This window comes from Musa acuminata, chromosome BXJ1-8 (genome assembly GCF_036884655.1).
Source record: "Musa acuminata AAA Group cultivar baxijiao chromosome BXJ1-8, Cavendish_Baxijiao_AAA, whole genome shotgun sequence".
Lineage (NCBI taxonomy): Eukaryota > Viridiplantae > Streptophyta > Magnoliopsida > Zingiberales > Musaceae > Musa > Musa acuminata.
The window spans coordinates 3798727-3816603 of record NC_088334.1 but is presented as its reverse complement, the minus strand read 5'-3'; the positions used below and the strand labels follow the sequence as shown (position 1 = coordinate 3816603).

Here is a 17877-nt window from a genome sequence, read left to right as displayed (position 1 = left end):
TGTGTAATTTGATGATGAGGAGGAACGAGTCATACGAATTACAAACCGACTCGACCTCCGGTGGGCCATTGCTGACGTTGCTCACTAACACAAGAAGTGATCGCCCACTTCCCATAGCCGAAAGCAGCGAATAATACATCATCAATAATAGGTGGATTACGTCAGGCATCCATCAATTATCGAGTTGGAGGCCTGTCTATAAACGGGCATTACCACCGCCTTGAGAACACGCGCATTTCGGACCGATCCTTTCGTGAACGGGGAGAGAAGATGACGGCGTTCCACGCTCTTCGAGTGAGCCGCCACGTCCTCCTCAACCGCGCCCATATGCTACTCTACTCCCTCGCCATCCTCGCTCTCCTCCGCCACCGCCTTTCCTGCCTTCTCTCCTCTTCCCGCTTCCTCCCCCTCCTCCTCGCCGAGCTGGTCCTCGCGCTCATGTGGGTCGGCTCCCAAGCCACCCGGTGGCGCCCCGTTCGTCGCCACGAGTTCCCCGACCGGCTGCTCCGGGAGGTCGACCCCGCGGCCTTCCCCGCGCTCGACGTATTCATCTGCACCGCCGACCCGCACCGGGAGCCGCCCATCAGCGTCGTCAGCACCGCCCTCTCCGCCATGGCCTTCGACTACCCCCCCGACCGGCTCTCCATCTACGTGTCCGACGACGGCGGCTCCGCTGTCACGCTCTTCGCCCTCATGGAAGCCTCCAGGTTTGCCAGATACTGGTTGCCCTTCTGCAAGGAGAACGGCCTGCTCGACAGATCGCCGGAGGCTTACTTCCGATCCAACATCGGTGGAGACTCAGACAAAATGAAGGTAAAATAAGCCTTCTCTGGACTTCTTCTTCTGGATATGCACGACATCTCCTACACACACACATGCAAAGGAAACACTATCGGATTATTTTCTTCTGGTATTTTACTCACATGATATTGGTCCCTACAAAATAGTTGCCGTCTGGGGAGAAGGAACACAAGAAATCTACTTTAGTGTCCATGATTCAGCCTCGAATTGCTATCATGCAATAGAATATAAGACATGGTCGTGACATATGATGCAATAGAATAGAAAATGGTGAGGCAAGGACCGATGTCTTTCTCGATGCACCACCACAAACCGCATCGATCCGTATCTGCCGAATCAACTCAGATGGTTTCGTCGTCGAGCTTCCCCTCTGCAATGATTGGTTGCGATCTTGGCAGGATCTACCCTGTTCCTCGATCCTTCCTGCACGGCGACACAGCTGCCGCTATCATCCGTCGCATCTACCCCGAATGGCGTGCCGTTATCTACTACGCCACCCATTACCGCACACTGTGTTATATTACGTGGCATTGTGATCACTACGTACAAACATTGACAGAGAAACGTGAAGCTACGCTTGGCTCGAGGAGACATCGTTGAATTGAATTTTCGGGCACCAGCGAGGGCGTTCTTCTCGAAATGATTCTGTGGAGTCCATTCACGAGAAACGCCAGTGTGCCTGATGGGTGTGTCTGACATCGACATGGTGAGCCAATCCGGCCACGAGCTCAGCAATATGATGCCTCGGTCGATGCCAGCCACCGAGATACGCATTTAGTAGTGTCAACATCCAACTCAAAATTCCAAGGAGTTGATTGGATTCCAAGGATACACATTTGACGATAGAGATTTTTGATTGGTGCAGGTAATGTACGAGAGCACGAAGGAGAAGGTAGAGACGGCAATGGAGAGAGGTTACGTGGGCAATGATGTAGTCTTTGGTGCAGAAGAACGAGAGCTCTTCGAGAAGTGGAAGGAGTTCACTCGCCATGACCACCCTTCCGTGATCCAGGTCATCTTCTCATCCATGTCACAATCCCTACTTAGGAGAATTACAATCTGGATTCTCATAACTCAAGTTAATAGTAATAATAATAATATATTCATATAAATCGATTCAAGTCTTCGATTATAATTGACGTGAGACGATTACAACTCTCTCAATCTTACTTAGAATAAAAGAATACCATGAAGAATAAAAAAAACTTATAACTCTCTCTTAATTTTATTTAGTATATACTTTTTACTTAGTTCTGAATTTAACAGTTTTAGAAAACATTTATTATGCTGCTGAGACTTTCCATCTAGTCTGTATAAAATAGATTCGGAATCCTAAACAGGAATCTAATAAAGATTTTGGTATCTTAAACAGGTTCTACTCCAAAGCAGCAAAGATTCGGATATCATGGGAACCGCGTTGCCCAATCTGATCTACATCTCCAGAGAGAAACGCCCGTCGTCTCATCATCACTTCAAAGCTGGGGCTCTGAATGTCCTGGTACGTCGATCCCTCCCTCCCTCTTTCTCTCTCTTTGACCTTTCTGAGCTTGGATTCCTCATGGCAGACGCGCGTGTCGAGCGCCATGAGCAACGCCCCGGTTATCCTGACCTTGGACTGCGACATGTACTGCAACAACCCTCGTGCTCCTCTCCACGCGCTCTGCTACTTTCTGGACCCTGTCGTCTCCGCCGACCTTGCCTACGTCCAGTTCCCCCAGTGCTTCCATGGAATCAACGAGAACGACATCTACGCAAGCGAGATCAAGCGTTTGTTTAAGATTAACCCCAGGGGAATGGATGGACTCCGGGGACCCAACTACGTCGGCACCGGCTGCTTCTTCTCGCGACGCTCTTTGCATAGCACCGGCTTGCCGGCTCACCGTGGCCCGTCGGTTTCGGAGTCCGCACTGCAGAAAGCCGTGGAAGCGGCTGCCTGCTCCTTCGAACTCGGCACCAAATGGGGATCCTCGGTAACCTTCGGAGCATGTTCTTGCGCTGTTATTTCGATGATGCAAACGTGAGGTTGGTGTCTTCGATCATGCAGATTGGTTTCCGATACGGGTCGCTCGTGGAGGACTTCCACACGGGTTATCGGCTCCACTGCGAGGGATGGAAGTCCGTGTTCTGCGACCCGGCGAGGCCGGCGTTCCTCGGCGACGGGCCGAAGAATCTAAATGATGTCCTTAGCCAGTGCAAGAGATGGTGCGTGGGGCTCTACGAAGTGGCCTTCTCGAGGTTTAACCCCCTCACCTTCGGCACCACCAAGGCTTCGTTCTCGATGGGCTTAATCTATGCGCACTATGCATTTTGGGGCACTTGGTGCGTCCCCATCACAGTATACGGCCTTCTTCCACCGCTAGCTCTCATGTATCGGACGCCCTTCTTCCCCAAGGCACTCTCTCTCTCTCTCTCTCTGAGTTTGCGTCATGGGGATGTCTTCAACTGCTGGTCTTGTTCCAGGTCTCCGATCCATGGTTCTTCGTATACGCCTACCTCTTCACCGCAGCCTATGGCCAAGACCTCGTCGAGTTCCTCGCAGATGGTGCGACCATCCGGAGGTGGTGGAGTGACCAGCGGATGTGGATGACCAGAGGCGTCACATCTTGTCTCTTCGGAACCATCCAGTTCGGACTCAACCACATCGGCATATCTGCGCCGGGTTTCAACGTGACGAGCAAAGTGGCGGAGGAGGAGCAGAACGAGCGGTACGAGAGAGGGGTCCTCGACCTGGGAGTGCAGTCGCCGTTCTTCGTGGCACTCGGAACCGTGGCCGCCGTCAACCTGAGCTCCTTGGTGGTAGGGATCGCGAGGGCTGCGACGACGGAGGGGTTCCTCGACGAGCAGTTCGCGCAGCTGTTCCTGTCGGGCTTCGTCGCCGCCAACTGCTGGCCTATCTACGAGGCCATGTTTCTGAGAAGCGATGGAGGAAGGATGCCGAGGAGCGTCACCGTCATCTCCTTGACGGTAGCAGGTCTTCTTCTCTACATGGGGTGTCTCGTCTTCCACGTATGAGAGACTTGTCATCACACTGGAGTCAGGTTAATGTCCACGTAATGTATGTTCGATCTGAGTCAGTCATCCCCGGGCAGCAGTTGCATGGTACTATGTTTAGTCTTTGATGTACTTTAATTGAATGCACCCGTTGTGTATTATGGTGCATAGACCACAAATAATTAGATTAAAGAAAAAAATCTTTTAAGGATAGAAACTATACTCATAATAATATTGAAATAATATTGTTAAGGCGTTGATTGATTCGATTGGACTTATCACTTTTCAGGGACAAAATTAATATTTTTTAATAAATAAAATAAAATATGCACACAATAAAAATTAAAATAAATTTTCAAGTAAATATTTTTTATTGTTTCATTTAAACTAAATATATTATTTTTTGATGAATGCCAAACACACACACATTTTATTTTTTGATGAATGCCAAACACACACACATTTTATTTTTTGAATAAAACCAACAACACTTGCACTGCCAAACATCGCTCGTTATAGCCTCCCAGTCTGACGAATAAAAGAGTCGTCAAATCTCTGTACCGTTCATCAGAGATAATTTCATCGAAGATGTCGTTGTGTAATTTGACGATGAGGAGTGTCGGTGTAAACAATCTTAAGCCGTGATCTCGGGATTGACGCGGCTTGGTTCAGGTCCGGATGATGGGGATTTTCTTGGGACGTTCCTCGAGACTGCTGAGGTGGCCGATTACGATTGTCTGATCGGAACGGGGTCGCTATTTCCTCCGGGCACGAACTCTTCGCCTGCGCATCCGGTGGGGACCTTCGGCTTCGCACCTGCACAAAGGTCGGGTCGAGGCGCTCGGCCTGACCCCTCCGATGATCAAGTCAGTGGATGGTAAAAGAGGTTTCTTTAGCTAAGTTGTCTCCCCTCTGACGATCAAGTCAGATGAAGTGAAGAAGTGTGTGTTTCCTCTTAGCCCCTTGCTCCTATCGGGAGCGGGGTTTTTATAGGGTGACTTGCTGTGTTTGTTGTGCCTATTTTACAGGGAGCATGATCGTACTCCTGGCCACATTTGACAGCGGTGTTGGCGTGGCGTGAATGATTGGCCTGAGCAGGACTTTAATGCGTCTCGACCGACATTCTAGTCTGTTTGATCAGGTGTTATCGTATCGATCGAGACGTGAGGTATCATCTGGAGCAGCTAACGTCAGTCCGAATCTTGTCACCATTATTATCCTCATCAAAGAGGAATGAGTCATACGAATAGCAAACCGACTCGACCTCCGGTGGGCCATCGCTGACGTTCCTCACTAACACAAGAAGTGATCGCCCGCTTCCCATAGCCGAAACCAGCGAATAATACATCATCAATAATAGGTGGATTACGTCAGGCATCCATTAATCATCGAGTTGGAGGCGTGTCTATAAACGGGCATTACTACCGCCTTGAGAAAACGCAGTTCGGACCGATCCTTTCGTGAAAGGGGACAGAAGATGACGGCGTTCCACGCTCTTCAAGTAAGCCGCCACGTCCTCCTCAACCGCGCCCATATGCTACTCTACTCCCTCGCCATCCTCGCCCTCCTCCGCCATCGCCTTTCCTGCCTTCTCTCCTCTTCCCGCTTCCTCCCCCTCCTCCTCGCCGAGCTGGTCCTCGCGTTCATGTGGGTCGGCTCCCAAGCCACCCGGTGGCGCCCCGTGCGTCGCCACGAGTTCCCCGACCGGCTGCTCCGGGAGGTTGACCCCGCGGCCTTCCCCGCGCTCGACGTATTCATCTGCACCGCCGACCCGCACCGGGAGCCGCCCATCAGCGTCGTCAGCACCGCCCTCTCCGCCATGGCCTTCGACTACCCCCCCGACCGGCTCTCCATCTACGTGTCCGACGACGGCGGCTCCGCTGTCACGCTCTTCGCCCTCATGGAAGCCTCCAGGTTTGCCAGGTACTGGTTGCCCTTCTGCAAGGAGAACGGCATGCTCGACAGATCGCCGGAGGCGTACTTCCGATCCAACATCGGTGGAGAGTCAGACAAAATGAAGGTAAAATAAGCCTTCTCTGGACTTCTTCTTCTGGTTATGCACGACATCTCCTACACACACACATGCAAAGGAAACAGTATCAGATTATTTTCTTCTGGTATTTTACTCGCATGATATTGGTCCCTACAAAATAGTTGCCGTCTGGGAGAAGGAACACAAGAAATCTACTTTAGTGTCCATGATTCAGCCTCGAGATGCTATCATGCAATAGAATATAAGACATGGTCGTGACATATGATGCAATAGAATAGAAAATGGTGAGGCAAGGACCGATGTCTTTCTCGATGCACCACCGCAAACCGCATCGATCCGTATCTGCCGCATCAACTCGGATGGTTTCGTCGTCGAGCTTCTCCTGTGCAATGATGCGTTGGGCTCTTGGCAGGATCTACCCTGTTCCTCGATCCTTCCTGCATGGCGACACTGCTGCCGCTATCATCCGTCGCATCTACCCTGAATTGCGTGCGATTATCTTCTGCGCCACCGTCACTGCACACTGAGTTATATTACGTGGCGGTGTGATCACTAGGCACAAACATTGACAGAGACAGGTCAAGCCACGCTTGGCTGGAGGAGACATCGATGAATTGACTTTTCGGGAACCAGCGAAGGCGTTCTTCTCGATATGTTTCTGTGGAGTAGATTCACGAGAAACGCCAGTGTGCCTGATGGGTGTGTCAGACAACGAATGGTTAGCCAATCCGGCCAAGAGCTCAGCAATACTGACGCCTGCCACCGAGATACGCATTTAGTAGTCGTCATGGGCTGCTTCTTGTGTGTCAAGATCCAACTGAAAATTCCAAGGAGCTGATTGGATTCCAAGGATAACATATGACGAGAGAGATTCTTGTTTGGTGCAGGTGATGTACGAGAGCATGAAGGAGATGGTAGAGAGGGCAATGGAGACAGGTTCCGTGGGCAATGATGTAGTCTTTGATGCAGAAGACCGAGAGCTCTTCCGGAAGTGGAAGGGGTTCGCCCGCCATGACCACCCTTCGGTGATCCAGGTCATCTTCGTAGATAGGACAATTGCAATCTAGATTCTTATAATTCAAGTTAATAATAATAATAATAATAATAATAATAATAATTCATTCATATAAATCAATTTAAGTCTTTGATTATAATTGACGTGATACGATTATCTCAAACTTAGTATAAAAGAATAACATGAGGAACAAAAAAAACTTACATCTCTCTCTTAATTTTATTTAGTATATACTTTTTACTTAGTTCTGAATTTAACAGTTTTACTAAACATTTATCATGCTGCTGAGACTTTCCATGAGATCTGTATAGAATAGATTTGGAATCCCAAACAGGAATCTAAAAAGATGTTGGTATCTTAAACAGGTTCTACTCCAAAGCAGCAAAGATTCGGATATCATGGGAACCGCGTTGCCCAATCTGATCTACGTCTCCAGAGAGAAACGCCCGTCGTCTCATCATCACTTCAAAGCTGGGGCTCTGAATGTCCTGGTACGTCGATCCCTCCCTCCCTCTTTCTCTCTCTTTGACCTTTCTGAGCTTGGATTTCTCATGGCAGACGCGCGTGTCGAGCGCCATGAGCAACGCCCCGGTTATCCTGACCTTGGACTGCGACATGTACTGCAACAACCCTCGTGCTCCTCTCCACGCGCTCTGCTACTTTCTGGACCCTGCCGTCTCCGCCGACCTCGCCTTCGTCCAGTTCCCCCAGTGCTTCCATGGAATCAACGAGAACGACATCTACGCAAGCGAGTTTAAGCGTGAGTTCAGGATTACTCCCAGGGGAATGGATGGACTCCGGGGACCCACCTACGCCGGCACCGGCTGCTTCTTCTCGCGACGCTCTTTGCATGGCACCGGCTCGCCGGCTCACCATGGCTCGTCGGCTTCGGAGTCCGCACTGCAGAAAGCCGTGGAAGCGGCTGCCTGCTCCTTCGAACTCGGCACCAAATGGGGATCCTCGGTAACCTTCGGAGCATGTTCTTGCGATGTTGTTTCGATGATGCAAACGTGAGGTTGGTGTCTTCGATCATGCAGATTGGGTTCCGATACGGGTCGCTCGTGGAGGACTTCCACACGGGTTTTCGGCTCCACTGCGAGGGATGGAAGTCCGCGTTCTGCGACCCGGCGAGGCCGGCGTTCCTCGGCGACGGGCCGAAGAATCTAAATGATGTCCTTAGCCAGTGCAAGAGATGGTCCGTGGGGCTCTACGAAGTGGCCTTCTCGAGGTTTAACCCCCTCACCTTCGGCATCACCAAGGCTTCGTTCTCGATGGGCTTAATCTATGCACACTATGCATGTTGGGGCACCTGGTGCGTACCCATCACAGTATACGGCCTTCTTCCACCGCTAGCTCTCTTGTATCAGACGCCCCTCTTCCCCAAGGTTCTCTCTCTCTCTATCTCTCTATTTGAGTCATGGGGATGTCTTCAACTGCTGGTCTTGTTCCAGGTCTCCGATCCATGGTTCTTCGTGTACGCCTACCTCTTCACCGCAGCCTATGGCCAAGACCTCGTCTTGTTCCTCGCAGATGGTTCGACCATCCGGAGGTGGTGGAGTGACCAGAGGATGTGGATGACCAGAGGCGTCACATCTTTTCTTTTCGCAACCATCCAGTTCGGGCTCAACCACATCGGCATATCTGCACCGGGGTTCAACGTGACAAGCAAAGTGACGGAGGAGGAGCAGATCGAGCGGTACAAGAGAGGGGTCCTCGACCTGGGAACGCAGTCGCCGTTCTTCGTGGTACTCGGAACCGTGGCCGTCGTCAACCTGATCTCCTTGGCGGTCGGGATCACGAGGGCTGCGACGTCGGAGGGTTTCCTCGACGAGCAGTTCGCGCAGCTGTTCCTGTCGGGCTTCGTCGCCGCCAACTGCTGGCCTATCTACGAGGCCATGGTTCTGAGAAGCGATGGAGGAAGGATGCCGAGGAGCGTCACCGTCATCTCCTTGACGGTAGCAGGTCTTCTTCTCTACATGGGGTATCTCGTCTACCATGTATGAGAGACTTGTCATCATAATGGAGTAAGGTTAATGTCTACTTAATATATGTTCGATCTGAGTCAGTCAATGCCGGGCAGCTGTTGCATGGTACTATTGTTATTAAAGTCTTTGTTGTACTTTAATTGAATGCACCCATTGGGTATTGTGGTGCATAGATCAGAAATAATTAGATTAAAGAAAAAAATCTTCTAAGCATAGAAACTATAATCATAATAATATTGAAATAATATTGTTAAGGCCTCGATTGATTCGATTGGACTTATCACTTTTCAGGGACAAAATTAATATTTTTTAATAAGGAAAATAAAATATGCACACAATAGAAATTAAATAATTTTTAAAGTAAATAGTTTTTATTATTTTCATTTAAACTAAATATTTTGTTATCATTTCTAATACCTTAATTTTTCGTTTGGACCGAGGACTTTTCACCGTTATAACTCTCTTTTTGGGCTTTCATGTCTTGATCCCGTGGGAGACCATATCTTCTATTAGATTCTCGAATCATTAAATTACGATAAAACTCGAATCTCTCGGTGGTTGTCTCCAAACTACCTCATTAATGAGGGTAATAATAATAATGGGACACGAACTAACGTCGCCAGCTCCCGGATGACGTCTCCTATGTCATGTAGATCAAGGAATTGTGGGGTGTCACGGACAAACTTTGAAACAGGATGTTTGATGTAATGCTTATATCTGTCCGTGTCTGTTGGCATGTTCATGCCTTGTACAGCGTGTAGAGGGGCAACCGAAGGCTTATAAGTCCCATTTTAGTTGGGTTGGTGGCCTCTTTAGGCTTGTAAATAAAGGTTGTGTCATGTGGACACGTGCGAGAGCTTTTCGGTCTGTAATGGATTATTTTACCCTTTGTTGTGCAACTATTCAGAGCTTGTAAAGTCTGTTTGTAATTTGTATTATCTATGAAGTGTTTTTCGGACATGTTTGCTTGTGGATCCCGATTGAGGCGTTCTCTTTAACCCGTTCTCTCTTTTGTTGGTCCTAAGGGACGATGGGAGGCTTCAGGGAGGCTGACCTTTGTGGACGGACGCGCAAGGGTTCCGCACGACTTAGGCAAAACCAGCTAAGTCCGTGTCATATGGTATCCGAGCGGGACAAGCACTCATAGAAACACTTGACATGCAAACGTGGGGGACCTAGCGGAGCTGCGTTGAGGGCAGTCACCACACGCGCGACCGTTTGAGGGAAAACGGGCATTGAGATGTAGGGAAAAGAGTCGCTCAGAGGAGCGGCCATATGAGATTGGCATTCAGAGGAATGGCCAACCCTTTGCGCAAGAGGCACCACGAGAACAGGCAAGCTTGGAAGAATTTGGAGCGTACAAAGGTTGGGATGGCTGAGTTTGAGCTACGGCTCAACGTTGACAACTATACTTGATGGTATTCTAGGCAAGTGAGGCGTTTGGCAAGAATGAGACCATGCAAGGTGGAATGAGTTGCTCAACGACCAAAAGAGTTATGCAAAGCTCACAGAGGTGAGGGGAATTGCTAACTCGAAGAATTTGGTACTCATGCATGGGCTTGTATGCGGACGATGGAATGTTCGTGGCCATCCCAAGGCGACCGAGACTCGGCGCCATAGAGCATTGAAACTTTCTCTTCGGCATGTGAAGGATACGTTCGTAGGAGGCTGAAGTGTGCAATGAGTTCAGCATGTTGCTAGGCCTTGAGGGGTGCAGCGGGGGCTGTATAGACGTGGAGTCGCAATCTAGCAAGTGCGTTTGCAGGAGGCAGAACAATGCACAGTTTGTTCAGCAGATCGGAGTAGTCCAAGGGGATGGTGGTCTCCGAAACGAAGAGAGATATTGCTCCAATGGGGTAGTTATCCAGGAGGGATAAGTCTCGGCTCTTCAGAGGGAGAATCATGTGAGACGAACCTCACATATTGAGGAGGAGTACCTTAACAAACAACAACTCCACGAAGCTCGGTAGACTGAGCAAGCGGCGAGGAGTTGTCGCATGATCTCGTCGAGAGAATGCATTGGTGGATGCATTACGAGATCAAGTGGGGGAGCGACCTAAAGCAACTTAAATGAAGACACACTTGGAGTCGATGTGGAGATCGGACTTAAGGGAGGGCTGACCCGTGGAATGGTGGGCATGAGGGCCACCATCGACTCAATGCAAAAACGAGGAGCGGAGCAACATGGGTGTAACTTGGCGAAGTACCCAAGCCGCATGAAGGGAGCCAGCATATAAGTTGGAACGTGGAGCAGAGGCACAGTGCTTTCCTTAGACAGAGGTCAAGGACATGAACTCTTGCAGAGGCAATAGTAGGATCATGTTGTTCCATGGGTCCTTCATTCTGATGGAGCGGACTCATCTTGCATGGTGCTAAAGACGAAGGGAGCTTCGGGGCACATGCACCTTATCTCGGAGAAGCATTTGATGGAGGAACTAAGGCGACTCAATTTGCGGAAGCGAAGTTGGGTTCAGAAGGCCTTAGCACGGGGCAAAAGGACGTAGAGGCGGGTACTCTTGAAGAATATGCCACAGTGTTGCCATTCGAGTTGCTATAAAGGAAGCGGTGCGCAGCGGAGATTGTGCTGGTAGGGGCAAAGGTCCAGGATCCAGACAATGGTGCACAAATTACAGTGAAGTCGGTGGACTTCGGGAGCTACTAGGCGACGGACTGTCCTAGAGCGGTGCTTCATCTAGGTGTGACCCAAGAGTGGGTGGATGAAGGTCGATTGCCAAAGGAGCGAACAAAATCGAAGGTGGAGGAGACCTTGCGATGTATTGGCAGAAGCCACACATGGAGGGTACACAATTCGAGTTTATTCCACAAGGATCAGGATGCAATGGAGATGTCACCAGGAGGCGACATGGTGCAACGGATCGTGGTGGAACAGTTCGTGGCAATGCGATACACATGACTGTGTCCCGTGAGGGATGAGATCATATGGAGGTATGATTGGGAGCTACTAGGAGCTCAGCTTTGGTGAACAACACGACGACAAGAAGGACTATGGATTCAAGGAGTGAAGGCCATGGTACCGCAGAGGCGGGTCTTCCGGGCGTGCACCAAATTTTGCATCGGATGGAAACCTTGGTCATCAGCATATGGGGGCTGGGTCCCACCAAGGGAAAAGTTCGAATGCAAGTACCAGTGAGTTCTGTGGGAGGGACTTGATCATGCAGAGGTATGATCGAAGCAGCTGGAGAGTTGGACTGCTCCAGAGCTCATATTCGCTTAAGGGAGCCCGACAAGTCAAAGGACAAGGTCGAGTAAGCGAACGTTGCTACCAAGGAAGCTAAGGAGAACAGAATCGGTACAAACTCTACAACGTGATGACAGAGGCCATGCGTGGGAGTTGCAGTCTGTCTTTCCATCGACAAAACAGACTGCTTGGAAAACACAGAGGTGTTGAAGCAGGGGGTCGAAAGGGGCGAGGAAGCGACGACGAGTCCGGAGGGACTTAGCTACCCAAAAATCAAGTATCAGTTAGAATGGAGGTGGACTCAGAGGAGTGCCACGGAGACATCTCTACTGATTGTGAAGACAAGGGATGCAGATGCGAGGCGACGGATAGTAGGGCCATGAGCATGGCAGCGCCATGGTACCGCAGAGGCAGGACTTCCGTGCAAGTCGTTGATCCCTTGCTCTCACGGAGGGAGAGCGCTTAGTCGTGAAAGGGGCCGAGGAGGTGGAGCATGCAGTGGCAATCTCCAAGTACCGAGACAAGGCTGAAGGGCAGAGGCCAAGAAACTTCGTAAGACCGGTGTCAACAAGTTTCTCATCAAGATTGCCGTAAGTGAAAGACTTCAGGTCATGCAAGAGTGCACGACCAAGGAACAAAGCAGGCAGTACGCGGTGCTGTACCTTTTCTACTCAGCGGAGTAGGCGGCAGGGTTGATGGAGAAGATGGTACAATCCCAGAGGCGACCTCATCTATCAGAGAATTACTCCAAGTTGGGGTGAAAACTTCCCGCATTCCAGAAGTTCGATGGCATTGAGAAGGTGAATCACAGTAGCTAACTCAACGCAAGGAGTGCAAACACTTCAAGTGCTTCAGAAGTGTGAGCAAAGAGCAGGCGAAGGCCAGTAACCAGCTCGATGCATGAAGTACAACCTCGAGGAGGCGGGCGAAGTCAAGTAACCTTTGCCTTCTCAACTCTTAAGAGAATGGGCGAAACCGAGTACCCCAATTCTCTTATCTATCCAGCAGAGGAGCCCTGCATAAGTTCAAAGACCCTTCGAAGATAATGGAAGACAATAGTTGTCAAATCCTCACCGACGGTGATCAGTGCTACTGAGAGTAGATTGTCCACTTCATTTCCCAATGAAATGCCAATCGAAAGCGGAAGTGATGCAAACCTACTTGGATGTGACAACTAATCGAAAGAGGAGTCAATGAGCATATTTTGTGGAGGAAGGACCCAAAACTTCAGAAGTTTGCGAGGCGATGCTCGTTAAAGCTCCAACAAGCATCCACCCAGTTCAAGCAGCATGTGGAAATTTTGAGAGATTGGCGCAGTAAGGATGGTCTTTTCCTTCATTTGGTGGATCCGTAGGAATCAACGAGGATCAATACAACTCAGCCAACCCCACACCAGAGTCAGAGTCATTGGCGAGTTGAAGCAGCATGGCGGATCAAAGGTTCGACTACTCAGAAACAGCAACGGAGAGCAGCTGGGAGCCAGGAGGCGCATTGCAGCTGGAGCAGAAGATTGAAGACTCAGCAAAGGCGAAGAGTTGTAGTGTTCACAAAGGCTTCGACGAGGACGTCGAAGGGATAAGTGGGGGAGAATGTCACGGACAAACCTTGAAACAGGATGTTTGATGTAATGCTTATATCTGTCCGTATCTGTTGGCATGTTCATGCCTTATACAGCGTGTAGAGGGCCAGCTGAAGGCTTATAAGTCCCATTTTAGTTGGGTTAGTGGCCTCTTTAGGCTTATAAATAAAGGTTGTGTCATGTGGACACGTGCGAGAGCTTTTCGGTCTGTAATGGACCATTTTACCCTTTGTTATGCAACTGTTCAGAGCTTGTAAAGTCTGTAATTTGCATTGTCTATGAAGTGTTTTTCAGACATGTTTGCTTGTGGATCCCGATTGAGGCGTTCTCTTTAACCCGTTCTCTCTTTTGTTGGTCCTAAGGGACGATGAGAGGCTTCGGGGAGGCTGACCTTTGCGGACGGACGCGCAAGGGTGCCGCACGACTTAGGCAAAACCAGCTAAGTCCGTGTCAGGGGGTCGCTTGTCTCGATCTGACCTGACAACGCCTGGCCGAAGCAGACCAAAACGTCGACCGAGGCACTTCTCCATCCTGTAGGAGCCTGGTCCTTCACGCAACGCCTATGCCAGTGTTAGATGTTATCCAAGGTACGACCCTGCTCCCTGCAAGTGGGAACATCAGGAAACAATGACCTTCCCTATAAAAACCCTCACGTTCGGAACGAAGAGAGAGATCAAATAAGAAAAACCCCCTGAGACTATCGACTGACTTGATCGTCGAAGGGGTCGGGCCGAGCTCTCCCGACCCGACTTGTATACAGGGACGAAGATGGAGTGCCTCCCACCAAATGCCCAGGCGAGGGGTTCCCTCCCGAAGAAAACAGTGACCCCGTCGTGATCGGACATCGCGGTCGACTACCTTAGTAGTCTCAAGGGTCGTTCAAGAAGATCTCCAATCATTCGGACCTGAACCCAACTGTATTGGCCCTGAGGCCATGGCGTAAAGATGTTGACACTAACAATTTGGCGCTAGAAGGAGGGGTCGAATGTCGATGGATCGGCAGATCGACCCAGACAAACCCACAGCTGAGGGGTTGCACCTGATCGGGGCTCCGGGGGAACGCCCCCCGCATGGTGAACCTCGAGCTGAGCACCCCGCCGCGACCTCAGAGCGCTATTGGCAGTTATTCAACAACCCAGGCTTGTCGTCGCCCGAAGGCGCCCCAACCGACCCGTATCGCCCGAGGCCTTTCAGGACCTCGCTCATTAAGTCTGAGCTCTAACTGGGATGGTGCAAACCATTATCCCACTCATTTCTCATCCGGCGCACCCACCTATGATCCAACCACCGTGGCAATAAGAGTCACCCATTCAGCCTCACATGGTACCTCTGGAGCTCCTCGCGTCGCCTTAGGTCCGATCGGCCCCGCTCGGGGATCGAGCAATGGTAAACCCGAGCGCCCGCCCGGAGCCCGAGGTGTTATCTTCAGATTCAACGTGCTCCTTGAAAGCCTAACTACGCTTCGTTAACCAATGACTCGACGAAGTGCAGAGGGAGGTTCGTAAGTCAAAGGAAGAACTCGGGGAGAATGCACGCCGGGGGTCTCCGTTCACGCTTGAGATACAAGATCGGTTAGTCCCCCCAAACTTTCGGCTCCCCTCTCTTGACGCATATGATAGCGCCACTGACCCGGCGGACCATAAGCCGCCTTCCGTGCCCAGATGGCGTTGTACGGAACCTCATACGCATTGATGTGCAGGGCGTTTCCCACGACTCTAAGGGGGCCAGCCCGCGCATGGTATAGCGGCCTTAAGGCCAGGGCGATCACTTCCTTTGATCAGCTCACCAAAGACTTTGAGCTTAACTTCCTAGCTTACGCCCGGCCAAAGCCGTCCATTGCACTACTCCTCAGACTTAACCAAAGGGAGGACGAGCCCTCTCCCATTTTGTAAATCGCTTTGCTACGAAAATTCAGGGGTTGCCAGACGCTCATCCCTCTCTGTTAATGCTGGCATTTATGATAGGATTGCGACCTTACAGATTCTTCTGGTCCCTTGTGGAGCGACCCCCCACCGCGGTACCGAAAATTCTCCAACGGGCTAACCAGTACATCGCGGCAGAGGCCTGGATAGCGGGGAGGCGGGAGGAGCACAAAAGGGCCAGGCCAGAGCCACACCGGGGACAATAGTCTGCTGCACCGAAGCGCAGGTTGGACTAACTTGACCCGTCGGCATCGAGGTCCCCCCTTCCCGCCTTGGGCACGTCCCGAACGGAGATATTTCTCCAAATAAGAGAGAAGGGGTTGCTCAGAACCCCCAACCTGATGAGAAGTCTGCGGGAGCTCGCGGACCAATCGAGGTATTACCGTTTCCATCGAAAAAACGGACATCACACCGAGGAGTGCCGTGAATTGAAACGGCAGAGCGAGGAGCTCATTCGCAGAGGGCACCTCGGCTTGTACCTCCGACAAGGTAAAGAGCTTTCGCCCCGCCCGGAGGGCCTCGCTAAGTGGCAAATCGATGTGATAATAAGCGACCCAACATCGCAAGCCAACAGAGTCCACTAGTGGCTTACCCCTACTGGAGGGTCGACCAGATCGGACGATCAAAGGTTGCCCAACATCACCTGAACATTTTGCCCGATTCTCGCCCAATGAAGCAGAGGCCCCGACGATAGGCCCCCGACCGACAACTGGCTGTCCGTGTGGACATGGAGCGACTTTTGGCAGCGGGCTTCATAGAAGAGGCCAAGTACCCGCGATGGCCGTCCAATGTAGTCCTCGTGAAAAAATCTAATGGGAGCTAGAGGATGTGCGTTGATTACACCAATCTCGTTCGTGCATGCACGAAAGACTGCTACCCCCTCTCGAGGATCGACCAGTTGGTCGATGTGACCGCCGGGCATACTCGCCTCTCATTTATGGATGCCTTCTCCGGCTACAATGAGATCAGGATGGCGCCCGAAGACCAAGAGCATGCGACCTTCCTCACCGATTAGGGGATATATTTTTACAAAGTCATGCCATTCAGACTAAAGAATGCTGGGGCTACATATCAGAGAACCGTAAACTGGATGTTTGCCCGGCAAATCCAGCGAAATATGGAGGTTTACGTCGATGACATTATCGTAAAAAGTCGTACGACAGTGGCCCATCTGACCGACTTGGCCGAGACATTTGCCACGTTGCGAAGATACAGCATGTGACTCAACCCAACAAAATGTGCTTTCGACGTCAGCTCGGGAAGATTCCTCGGATTCATCATTCACGAAAGGGGAATCGATACCAACCCGGAGAAGGTCCATGCCATCATCAGTATACAGGCCCCTCGGACAATCAAGGAGTTGCAACGACTGAACGGGAGGCTCGTCGCTTTATCTCGGTTTCTTTCCCGATCGGGTGATCGATGCCTCCCCTTCTTTCAGGCCCTAAAAAACCTAAAGAACTTCCAATGGATGGCAGAATGCGAAGAAGCCCTTGTATGCATAAAACAACACTTGGCCAGCCTCCCCCGCCTTGCCTCAGTCTCTTCCGGGGAGAAGCTCAGTATTTACCTGGCCGCCTCTCGGCACGCAGTTAGCTCCGTCTTGACAAAAGAAGCCTCCGGGGAGCAGCTATCAGTCTACTATATCAACCATGTCCTAAGCGGGCCCGAGGAGCGATACTAGCCGATTGAAAGACTGGCACTAGCGCTCGTGTTAACGACCCGAAAGATGCGCCCCTACTTCCAAGCCCATCCAATTAAGATAATTACCGACCAACCGCTCCGATAGGTTTTGTCTAAATTTGACGTTGCATGTCGCCTCCTTAAATGGTCGATGGAGCTCGGCGAGTTCTGTTGAGAAATCATGGGGGCGACATCATATGCGCAGCGGAAGAACAAGAAAACAAAAATCCCCGATTCCCAAAAAGATGTTCGTCGTCGTGCGAAGATTGGTGCGCAAAAAATCCGCAAAACACAAAACTGCGTATAGAGATTGTGTTACCTAGGGAGATCGTATATCCCTGTTTCCTTGCAGATCCTTAGGAGAGGGTGAAGGAGGTTAAGCGTCCTCCTCTCTAGCGGTGATCCACACAGCAGGGTTGCGACGACGCTCCTCAAAACTCCAGGCCTACTCTGAGGTGGAGAGGGAGAGGAGAATAGGAAAGGCAAGCAAAGACTCTAGCCTATGAGGCTGTGAATCCTGCCTATTTATAGAGATCCCGTGTCAAACCCTAATGGGTCCTTCCCTAGTGGGTATTGGATCTGCATCCAATAAGACAAGGGCTCCGTCGGATATCTCATATCTGAACCTCTACTCATCGCAATGCCTACCATATGTGTGTGACCCTCTAGGCCCAATATCGAGCTGACCGTGAGTCATACCTGTCAGAAC

General features: G+C 50.7%; 2 protein-coding genes across 2 annotated transcripts; both read left to right on the top strand.

Annotated features, from left to right (window-relative positions):
- Positions 1-231: 231 nt before the first annotated feature.
- LOC103974983 (cellulose synthase-like protein G3) lies at positions 232-4056 on the top strand. The gene is made up of 6 exons (XM_065078075.1): positions 232-813; positions 1667-1813; positions 2174-2299; positions 2367-2771; positions 2846-3193; positions 3262-4056. Exons 1-6 carry the CDS (start codon positions 271-273, stop codon positions 3811-3813), a joined length of 2121 nt encoding a protein of 706 aa, XP_064934147.1. The 5' UTR covers positions 232-270; the 3' UTR covers positions 3814-4056.
- A 1173-nt stretch (positions 4057-5229) lies between these two features.
- Positions 5230-8955, top strand: LOC135587091 (cellulose synthase-like protein G3). Its single transcript, XM_065078076.1, has 6 exons — positions 5230-5812; positions 6673-6819; positions 7166-7291; positions 7359-7763; positions 7838-8185; positions 8252-8955. Exons 1-6 carry the CDS (start codon positions 5270-5272, stop codon positions 8801-8803), a joined length of 2121 nt encoding a protein of 706 aa, XP_064934148.1. The 5' UTR covers positions 5230-5269; the 3' UTR covers positions 8804-8955.
- The last annotated feature ends 8922 nt before the right edge of the window (positions 8956-17877 follow it).